The sequence below is a fragment of the Sinocyclocheilus rhinocerous genome, unplaced genomic scaffold (assembly GCF_001515625.1).
Source record: "Sinocyclocheilus rhinocerous isolate Xijiao unplaced genomic scaffold, SAMN03320098_v1.1 scaffold115, whole genome shotgun sequence".
Classification (NCBI taxonomy): domain Eukaryota; kingdom Metazoa; phylum Chordata; class Actinopteri; order Cypriniformes; family Cyprinidae; genus Sinocyclocheilus; species Sinocyclocheilus rhinocerous.
In genome coordinates this window covers 1496659-1508130 of record NW_015650001.1, presented here as the reverse complement: position 1 = coordinate 1508130, position 11472 = coordinate 1496659, and the positions used below count along the sequence as shown (strand labels likewise).

General features: G+C 37.3%; 2 protein-coding genes across 2 annotated transcripts in view; one reads left to right on the top strand and one right to left on the bottom strand.

Annotated features, from left to right (window-relative positions):
* LOC107711224 (nuclear distribution protein nudE-like 1-B) overlaps positions 1-11276 on the top strand; it is an 18663-nt gene extending 7387 nt beyond the window's left edge. Inside the window, exons 3-4 of the mRNA XM_016516166.1 lie at positions 10596-10744; positions 10930-11276. Of these exons, the coding sequence (XP_016371652.1) occupies positions 10641-10744; positions 10930-11101 (276 nt within the window). The 5' untranslated portion in view covers positions 10596-10640 and the 3' untranslated portion in view covers positions 11102-11276. The remainder of the gene's footprint in view (positions 1-10595; positions 10745-10929) is intronic.
* Positions 566-2433, bottom strand: LOC107711223 (RING finger protein 222-like). Its single transcript, XM_016516165.1, has one exon. It carries the CDS (start codon positions 2356-2358, stop codon positions 1768-1770), a length of 591 nt encoding a protein of 196 aa, XP_016371651.1. The 5' UTR covers positions 2359-2433; the 3' UTR covers positions 566-1767.
* Positions 11277-11472: the final 196 nt, after the last annotated feature.

Sequence of the window (11472 nt, the reverse complement as noted above, 5' to 3'; positions counted from 1 at the left end):
ATTCCATATATTCCATATACGTAGTAAGGTTTCACAAAATAAAACAGAGCAAATAAAGTGTAATGATATTAGTATTCTTCCAGTTGGAAATGTGTCACCATACTGAAATAAAGTCGGCAACAACTTCCTGTTCATGGGGACTTTTAACAAAACAATTGTTTTGTGTATCATTAGACCCTTTATCTAATTCTGAATTGAAAACCATTCATTTATAACACTCAATTACACAATAGTATCTAACAAAAAAAAAACATTTATTTTTTATAAATCAATTTATAATCGCATCCAAAATAAAAAATTTTGTTTGCATAATATAGCCTATGAGTGTGTACTGTGTATATTTATTATGTATATATAAATACACACACATGCCTGTATATATTTCAGAAAAATATGTTATGTTTATATATTAAATATATTTATATAAAATATAATAATATAACTATATAAATGTATATGTACATGTAAATATTTTCAAAATATATACTGTATGTGTGTGAATTTATATATACATAATAAATAAACACAGTACACATACATGTAAACAAAAACTTATATTTCGGATGCAATTAATCGCAATTAATCGTTTGACAGCACTATTTTTTTTTTTGCTTTTCCATTTGCTCCAATATCAAATGGGGGGAAAAATTATTTCTATTTTTTTTTCTGAGAGATTGTCAAATTTTCGGTCACTCCCTCAGCTGTTAGCTATATTAGAAACCCTCGATAACTAATTTTCTGTCATTTAATGGCAAGGTAGTTTAACACAAAATATAGTGTTTTAAATGTAGCTACATTCTCTTTTTTTAAATAAAAAAAAATAGTTGCACGCTTTTAACTATGGAAACGCGTTATCGCAGTCGGTGAAAAGGGTCCATTGAAATGACTGCCTGATGTCAACTCACAAACAGCTGCAAATGACTGCACCTTTACAGTATAGGCTACGTCTCATTGGCATGTATTTGACTGAAAAAAAAAAAAACATTTGGGACAAACTGATACTTCAAACTGAGCAATCCATTAACATCACTTGAGCAACCTCTGAGCAATCTGGGAGAAGACGCATGTCAGCGGGGTGAACTAGTACAAACACGTACACACACGATTCTGAAGTGCATTGCGATAGCATTGCTGTACAGGTACGTCACAGAAACACCCTCCAATCCAGTAATGACTGTCAACTTGTGCAGAATGTGAGGTATTAGTCATTTCAGGGCTGGAACTAGCTAAAGACGTTTGCTAGCCCGTGTGACAAGAATTTCTGGACAGGCGAGGGTGTGTTTCATTCCTTCCAGGTAATGCGAGCCGCAGAGAAAAGCTCAAGCCTCATCACACCCTTCCCCGTCCTCCATTCTCAAACTTGCTGTGTCCATGGTAGCTGTAACTGAATCCCACCTTGTTTCTACAAGATCAAGTGACAACCAGATGACCAGCTCATCTTTTCTTCACGTTTAAATGACCCAGTCTCCTCACAGTAACTTTTTACTAGCAGCTTCCAGAACAAAACCTTTGTTTATCTGTAGAGTAACACTATATATTTGACTGTTTTGTAAGGAAACCACCTCCGTATGCCTCCCCTCAAGACATTCACAAGACATGCCAGAGCAAGCCTTGGAAAAGACAATAACCGTCTGTTTTTCATAAAACATTCATTGTGTCTTGTGAAACCATCTCGTTTCCAGTAACACATGGCTTAATAATGATATTCACTGCTCTTAAAGTGATTTATCTTACACGAGGGACCACATACAAGCAGTTCTGGACACTTTAAGCCAACAAAACCCATGGAAGTGTGGCAGCCACCAGAGCCAGTAAGGTGAAAGTGATCATTAGGATCAGAAGGCAGCAGGAGATGGTGCAAAGCCTCTGTCCATTGCTGCTGTAGTCCTGCTGCATGGCTGAAGTTGTCCCAATGTCAATAACATCACCCTCTGTCATGGGTCGACCCAACTCACTGATGATAAACACTTCTGAAGCGTCTTTAGGACAGACGAGTCTTCGTCTACATAGTCTACATGAAATACTCCTCAGACACCTGCAGATACAGCCAAGACCTCCAGTGTGAGACCCAACAGGGAATACAGGAGAGGGCAGAGATGATACTTCCAGTGTCTTTCCGATCCTTTTGGCTTCAAGCGTTGAGACTGTGAATCCGCGGAGCTTTGTGATGAATGTCAGGTGTCTGCAGACGGGGCAGATGATATTATCCCGTTTCGTGGATCCGTTCAGGCTTGTGTTCAGCAGAGTTCGTACTAAGCAGTCATGGCAGAAGTGATGCCCGCAGCTGAGCGTCCTGGTGCTGTCCGAAAGACTCTCGTAACACACCGGACACTCGTTGTCCTGAGCCTCCTCATCCATGTCTCTCCGGTTTAAAAACTCCCCCTGGATCCCCTCGACTGGTAAACAGCAGCCCGCGGGAACATGCAGGCACACTGGCGCAGGGAACTGATACTCCCGTAAGATAACACGCGGACACCGTGACGACACAGCCGCTGTCACGCCAGGAATGTTGAAAAACTAGATCTGCTGTTAACTAGAAAGAAGAAGAAACTAGAACCAGTTCAATGTAAACAGTTTAAGTATTTAGTGTCGTTTGTTAGGTGTTCTGTTCGTTTTTTTGTTTTGTTTTTTACACATGAGCCTAACATTTAGATGTAGCCTGTTATAATAATAATAATGATAATAATAATAATTATTATTATACATAAATGTATATATATATTTTTATTATTAACAATAATAATAAATTCTAGTTATTTATTATTTACTTATTATTACAACAATAATATTAATACATTATTATTATTATTATTATTATTACTACATGAAGATATAGCCTATGGAAATTATATGGAAATATTTATAGAGAAGATAATCATTAGTAATAGTATAGCCTAGTAATAGTAGTATGGAAATATTTATAAAGACAAATGAAAATGAAACGCATGCAAAATTAACATTTCATTGTTTTATTAAATATTTTCAATTATCATTAGTAGTAGTAGTAGTTGTATATAGGAAACATTTATAGAGAGAAATTAAAACGATTAAAATAGAATAAATGCACCAAAATAAAACCAAATACAATAATAGTCACACAAAGACCTGTTTGAAAAAAAGGTAAAAAAAAAAAATTTTTGTAAAAATAAAATTACAATTTAAAAGAACACTTAATAGTTCCAAATGCTGTTTTATTATATAGAACGATTTAAATAAAATCTACATTTAATAGATATACAGTCAAACCAAAAATTATTCAATTAAAATGTGTATTTATTTATTTTCTCTAGTGGGTGCAGGACACTATAGTTCATTTATGTAAGTGAGGATAGCAAAATAAAGTAAACTGTGACAAATTATACCCCAAAATTCATCATACAGTGGATTACCAGTAAAATTGATAAACATTTGGGACCAAAAATTTGATTTGACACTTTGACCTGACCATGTTTTGTTACACAAGGCCTACCTTTCTATCAAAGTTATCTGACATTATCAAGATTAATTTGTTCTTGTCTTATATTAATATAATAAACTGTGATAATGTGAGACATTTTGAAGGTCTCTGAATAAAGTTTGACTGTAATTCATTTGTGATTATCAAGATGAATTTGTTCTGAGACTGACACGGTATAACTCTGAGTTCTTGTCATATTCTATTAGCATTTTCTAACTATAGCGAATAAACTGTGATAATGCGAGAAGTTCTGTCACTGCCATTCTGTTACACTGTGGAAGCTTCTGTCACGAAAACAAATTCCTCGTATGTGTAAACATACCTGGCAATAAAGCTCATTCTGATTCTGATTCTGATTCTGATTCTGAAATGTTGAAGGTGTCTGAATAATTTTTGGTTTGACTGTAGGCTATATTACATTTTTTATTATTATCATTATATATATCAAACCAAAAATTATTCATTTATTTATTTATTTTCTCTAGTGGGTGCAGGACACTATAGTTAATTTATGTAAGTGAGGATAGCAAAATAAAGTAAACTGTGACAAATTATACCCCAAAATTCATCATACAGTGGACTACCAGTAAAATTAATACAATTGATTTGACACTTTGACCTGACCATGTTTTGTTACATAAGGCCTACCTTTCTATCAAAGTTATCTGACATTATCAAGATTAATTTGTTCTTGTCTTATATTAATATAATAAACTGTGATAATGTGAGACATTTTGAAGGTCTCTGAATAAAGTTTGACTGTAATTCATTTGTGATTATCAAGATGAATTTGTTCTGAGACTGACACAGTATAACTCTTGAGTTCTTGTCATATTCTATTAGCATTTTCTAAACTATAGCGAATAAACTGTGATAATGCGAGAAATGTTGAAGGTGTCTGAATAATTTTTGGTTTGACTGTAGGCTATATTACATTTTTTATTATTATCATAGGCTACTGGAGTCCTAACGCGCCATCTTGTGGTGTGATATTTGGTCAATTGTAAAATGAAACATGAATCACTGATTATTCCCCGCTTTATTACACACCAATACCCGTATATCGTGTCAGACGGAGAACCATAAGAGAACCATTACTATGTATCATAAATGAGAACGTGCTTTGCATGCGTTTCACTGACGTTAGCATGACGCAATGACGCGGTGTCGTCGTCTTACCGGAAGCTGAAGGGGAAATCTGCGGAGTCGCGTTGGCATTTCTCTCAGCTGACGCTCGAGCGCAGGAGACACCGAGCCTGTTCGCCGACTCCAGGAACAGGACATGATAAGGTAAACAGTTCATGACGTTTTTTTATTTAATCCGTGATTATTATAAACGGTGTGTTCGATGGGACGGCAATGAAATGCAAGGCTTTATCATTTAAACAGACTGTCATTTTCTGGCCAGTGAAGACCAACAGTTGCGGGAACCTGATTTTTCATGTGCCGGTTTCTTCTGGCGTACTGCCAAAAACGCCTTTGATCGACCGATATATCGCTGAGAATTTAAACCGCAGGTGATTGAGTTTTTATGGTAATTATTTAAATGATATAGACCCGATATTGACTTTCATTTGTAACGTTAAATGTTGGTGACATCCGCTGGCCTCCCGGGAGAAACGTCAATCTGAAATACGTTATTTACATGCGGATTTATTCGATAACGAATCGTTTTGCTCCCGCTTTCAGTTAACTGTTTTGCTAGTTAAGTATTAAATTTCATCCTCATGATTTTTTAAAATTTTATTTATTTATTTGTTTAATTGAATGATGACCGCTAGTCGTCTTCTGGTTTGGTCACCTTAGCATTTGTTTGCTAAGTCATGTACATCTCTACATAGATATTTATTATAAGTGCATGAACACCCTTTTTGTATTATCCACTGTTTACTTTATGTGATTAAGTTCTTTCATCTGTTGTCAGTTATCTTGCGCTATAACATTGATTATAACAATATATAACTATAACAATGATAAATACTAACGTTATGTCTTGCACATTTATACAGAAATAAATTGCACGTTAAATGTATGACAACTACTATGTGTTCTGTTTACATTTTGTGACATTAGTTTGTCGTCCGATGACATTTCTTTCTTGTCATACGAAAACATATTATAAATAAAAACACTTCTTGGCATGAAGCTGACTGTAAATATAACTATATGGACACTACTTACAAGCAGGTCAGATAACTCAATGGTAGCACAGATCTCATCCCCTAATCTTTGAGGGTATATCACATGTTTGTAGAGTATAACTCAGCAGGATGGTGTGTGCTGGATTGTGATTTTGGAAATCATGTCATCCTTGGAAACAAAAATCTGGCCTTTCCTCTGAACCCCTGACTGTGCGTATTACTGGCAAAGAGTGTAGGTTGCGGAAAGCATTGCGTTAGACAGGAACCGTCCCACTGTCCTGTGGTGCGGGACAGGCGCTCTGTGGCCGGACAGATGGCCTCACTGTCAGGAGGCAGTTTGGGAGGGGTGAGGGTCTCTGCGTGGTGGCTTAAGACATTATAAATGACCACAATTGAAATGACATCAGTTTTGACAGCCCTCAGGAGAGCAAATCCCACAGGAGCCCCATTCTGCTCCAGAGTAGAAAACCACTGCTGCTTTTGTGTTTGATGGCTCTATTATTATGTGCACCTGTGATTTTGTGTTTCTTTAGCATATGTTGTTTCTTTACATTAGAGAGCGATCTGTAGTCATTTTTGTTAATTTTTCGTTCAAATCAGTATTTTTTATTTCCTGCTTAATCTGTTCTTTAATATTGAGCCTGCCAATAAATGCCACAATTTATTGGGTCTTTAAAGAATAGCACCTAACACGACTATTACACAACTCAAAACATGTTTCATTTATCTTTTTCCTTTTTAATTTTTTTGACTTTGTGCTTATGTATAACACTTATTCTCAATTAAAAATGGCATTTTAAACCAACAGACTTGACCTAATACAAAGCCAAGTTTAATATTGTGACATTCGAATCAAATAAATGACTTCAATATTTCTCCTATACATTAATAAGTATGATCACTGAAAAATCTTAATTCAAAAGTTTCAGACCTGACATAAATATGGAAATATGACAAGCAAACGGACAATAATGAGGGTGCCTTGGGTGTTTTAGTTCTATTTTCTGTTTAAATGGGTCATTTGGTTTGGAAATCCCTCATAGTCATTTAAAGCGGGACTCTAGGAGTGCTGGGTCACAACATGTGACGCTCCTGAGAATCCGTAACAGAATCAGGAGAATTGCAGAGATGTCTGGAATATTTCAGACTTGTTTTAGAAACCGAACAGGTTCGTCTGCTGCAGGTTGGGTTGCTGAATGAAACTGATGGCTTCGGCTTACAGCTCCTCGTCATGTCAGATCTAATGAGCGATTGCTTACAAAAAGACCTATGATAGGAATTAATTGAGCGGAAATTTCAGAAAAACACTGGATCTCTGTGCTGCTGGTCAAACAAATGATGTCCCAACACAAGACAAGGATGAAGAATGTTAATGAGAGGTCATTTTCAGTCACACGTGCATGAGTTCTAGAGGCACAAACGTCCAAGTGTGCATACTGTTTTAAAAGGACAATATCTGTGGCCATTAATCTTATTCTGAGCAAGCTTTTATGTGTGGAAGGACTACTCTGTTGTCCTTTTGTGATAAATGGCTTCACGTTTGATCTTTAAAAGGCTTATAATCTATATAAACTGAAAAAACTGTTGTCCTTTACTTACTCCCATGTTATTCCAAATATGTTCGTTCTTCTGTAAAACACAAAAGGAGCTCTTACACTATGATTTAACCATAAAATGACTGATGTTTTCATTTTGGGGAGAACTGTTTCTTTAACACGTCGTGTTATGGAAGGGACAGTTCATCCCGAAATGATAATTATCCCTTTACTTACGCTCATGTTGTTCCAATTTCCAAAGCCATTAGGCTTTCATTAATCTTCAAAACACATTATTAATGCAGCCCAAAGTATTTCTGTCCCACCAACAAAGGCCCACGGATGCAAAATGTAGAAGCATCAAATGTAATCCATATAAATCCAGCAGTTAATTCAAAGATACTGGAGAGACACAGGTTAAACTAAATTTGTTCGTCATATAAAGCGATTGTGTCTTTTCTGAAGGCTTCGTTTAAACTAGAGGTCGACCGATAGTGGATTTTGCCGATACCGATAGCTAGGTTGCACCACACTGGCCGATACCGATTAATTAACCAATAGTTTTTAAAATGGATACTGAACAAAAACTAAAATAATGCTTTATTAAAAAAACAGTACTGAACCATACTAGTAGTAGTAGTAGTAGTAATAATAATAATAAAAATGTTGAAATTAACACACTGTAACAAGGAACAATACTTTCATTGCACAGCTTTCATTAATCTTAATGTTACAAATGGACTCTTATTTTAAAGTGTTACCATTTCATTTCAACAGTCATGCTTAAAGATGCACATCTTTAAATAAATACACAAAGGCCATAGCATTAAAATTATATACATATGGATATTGTATGTGTTCTCTCTCTATCTCTCTCTGCGCGTGCGTGTGTGTGTAAGAGACTGAGTAAGTGAAAAATAATGCACGGTGCCGACCGGATTTATGTGAATACACATGTCTAAACAAATAGCACGTGCTGTCAGTGATTTCAACCACTAGAGGCCGCTCTCTTACTGTATAATGACAGCAGACCCTTCTCAGCCGTTCCAGCAACGGACGCAACCCGGAAAACTATCGGCATGGATTTTTGCCGATAACCGATAGTTACAGCAAAAAACTATCGGTGCCGATTAATCAGCAAAACCGATACATCGGTCGACCTCTAGTTTAAACCGCTTATTTTTACAATATCTTTGTAAACATTTTTAAGCCTCCAAGTTTTAGTGTAATGGGCTTTCAGGAGAGGGACAGAAATGCCTCAGGTTTGGTTAAAAACATCTTCATTTGTGTTTCTAAGTTAAATAAAAGTCACACAGGTTTGGAACAACATGAGGCTGACTCTCGTAAATGAAGACCGCATATTAATTTCTGGATGAACTATTTCTTTATTTGCTCTTTCCTCGTAGGACTAGAATGAAATTAGTCTTGTGTAAAAATCCCCCCATAAACAAAAGCGAATGCTGCAACCTGTAAAACTGTGAGCTTGTAAAGGATGAAGTAAGTCATGTGAGCCTGGTAGAAAGCCAAGTGAACAAAAAGTGTTATTGGATGCGTGTCAAATGAGGACACACACCATGGGCCCTCTGTTTGTGGGGTTGTACTGGGACTAAACAACCTGTACTGGGGTTGTCTCTCAGGACTGCTCTAATTCCCATCTGCTTCCACAGGTCTCCACCATGGACACAGAGATGATGATGATGCCGAAGTTCTCCTCGAAAGACGAGGAAATCGATTACTGGAAGTGCTTGTCTCTCAAATACAAGAAGAGGTAGGCCGAAGTCATTAACTACTAAATATAGCAACCAGCTGAGCTTTTTACAGCAGTGTGCAGTTTATCTTCACATAAAAGCCATGGGGAGTCAGACGTTTATGTTCAGACAAACAATGCTGATTGGCTTTTAAAAACTTGGCCATAGTATTTTAGTTAAACTTTGGCTAGCTGAGACAATGGTTGTTTCGGTGTTCATACCTACAATCACAAGCCCCGCGGGTGATGAATGGCTGTAAATATGACTGCAGCACTTTTTGTCATGGAAAAACGGAGAACATGCCACAACACACAGAGAGCCTTTCACTGCCCTTGACAAAAGAGACCCTCTGTTAACCTGAGAAGATGCTCCATAGCTCCTGCTGTTGTGTTTAGTGTCTTGCAGTCTCTTTTATTGAAATGTGTCATGTTTGAAACCTTATGTTGTGCTGCTGGTTACATTGTAGGTAGGCTTGATGTCTTTTTAAAGTTTCAGTTGGTTTATGTGATTATTTTGTGTAGTTTCAGACCCAAAATGCTAGTATGTGAATCGTCTGCGTAACCTTCTCTATTCTAAAGCTCAAGCCGTGTTTTTGACTTGACCAAAAGTGGCCTGAGAGTGTCTCTGATCTAAAACAGAGCTCACAGTTGGTGCTGGCTCAAATGCTGACCGTGTGTCTGCTGGTGTGGTCTCTGTCTGTGCCGCTCTGAACTCCTACACACTTTCAGCACGTGCACATGCTCCTCCTGAGCTGTGGTTTTACTGCCCCAGAGCTTTGGTGGAGCACAGGAAGATCTCAAATCCCAGGAATTTCCTGCTGAACATGCTAGCAAAACATGCTTTCCTGGAAACAGGCACACACATGAGCCCCTTCAACTCACTTGACAGAACATGAAGTCTTAAAGATGTAAGCAACCTCATTAGGAAAAGGTCAAAACATAGTTTATACATAGGCTGCGTTTACACTGCAAGTCTTAATGCACAGATCCGATCTTTTGACCATGTCCGATTTTTTAGCGAAAGATCGGATTTTTTTGTGCCAGTGTAAACGCAGCCTTAGATGCTTTGCCATTCAAAAATTTGGAGTCGGTAAGATTTTGTTTTTGAGAAAGGCGTTATTTCAAATTGTAATGATATTTCACAATATTACTGATTTTTATTAAAAAAAAAATTAGATCTTGCTGACCCAAACTGGTGGTGTATTTTATTTATTTATTTTTACAACTTTACAGATCTTCTTTATGCACCAAGAGCTTGTAACACTTCAAAGAGAAAGGAAAACTTGAAATCGCATCATATGACCCCTTTAAAAAACTGAAACCAACTTGTCACTATATTGTGCCACTGTGAGAAAAAAATAAATCCATTGCCATAAGTATTCGGATGGAACTGGTTTTCCAAATGAGCTTTGAGCTTGACCCAAAACGTCTCTAATTTGGATAGGATTGGGCTCTCTAGTTATTAAGGTGGGGATGTCTGGATGTGGGCGTTACAGTCATGTGGTCTTGTTATGGTTTTGACTCTTAATTTTTTTTAATGTTTGGTACTTGAACACACAAGGATAAAAATAGTCCTTTCTGAATAGGACTGCGCAATCCTTAGTAAAGAAATATGTATTTATAGCTGATACATTTTCTCACCCGCCGTTGGCAGAAAGTTCTGGTTGTTTCTGATGGTGACTCAGACTGTGTCTCCCCTGTGTCCCTGACTGCAGGAGAAACTGGAGCAGCAGTACGCTCAGAGCTATAAGCAGATCGCCATGCTGGAGGACGACCTGGTCCAAACACGTGGCATCAAGGAGCAGCTGCACAAATATGTCAGGGAGCTGGAGCAGGCCAACGACGACCTGGAGAGAGCTAAGAGGTACGAGACAGGATCATATTTCCATTCTAAACTAACTTGGCCCTGAGTTCCTAAATTGCTAGACTACTTTTTGTCAAGACTAGCCTACGTGTCACCAATGCCCAACAAACGCAGGCCAAAATACATGGTGCAAGTGTCATGCTAAAGAGGTCAACATTTTTAAAACGATAACCTGGATTGAGCAGGGCCACCATCACATCCCTGGAGGACTTTGAGCAGAGGCTAAACCAGGCGATTGAGAGGAACGCCTTCCTGGAGAGCGAACTGGACGAGAAGGAGTCTTTGCTGGTGTCTGTGCAGAGGCTGAAAGATGAAGCTAGAGGTAAACTTCATTTCATTTCACAGCATTGCCATTAAAGGAATATAGCTGACATTCCCCATTTTTTAATTTGACATGAAGCAGAGATTTTGACTGACATTTCTTCACTATTATGGCGTGAAACGGCTTATTGAATGAGGCAGAGAAATGTATGGCACGACTTCAATTTGTCCATTGGGAATTGATTGCGGTGTAGAAGTGGCCACTTCAAACTAAATGGGTGATTGTTTCATGTGAGACATGTTACTGAAGGGGAGTTATTGAAATTAGTCTAGCTTTTGGACAGTACATGAGCACAAAAAAAGGGATGTGCACAGATAAATAATTTATAAGAATCCCTACAATATTCCATAAAAAATAATAATTGTCCATTTTGATTTCATGGTGACTATAAACACTTTCAAAAAAA

What these genes read in the sequence shown, in the direction of transcription:
- LOC107711223 (XM_016516165.1), bottom strand. Translation starts at nt 2,358, where the DNA reads ATGGATGAGGAGGCTCAGGACAACGAGTGTCCGGTGTGTTACGAGAGT.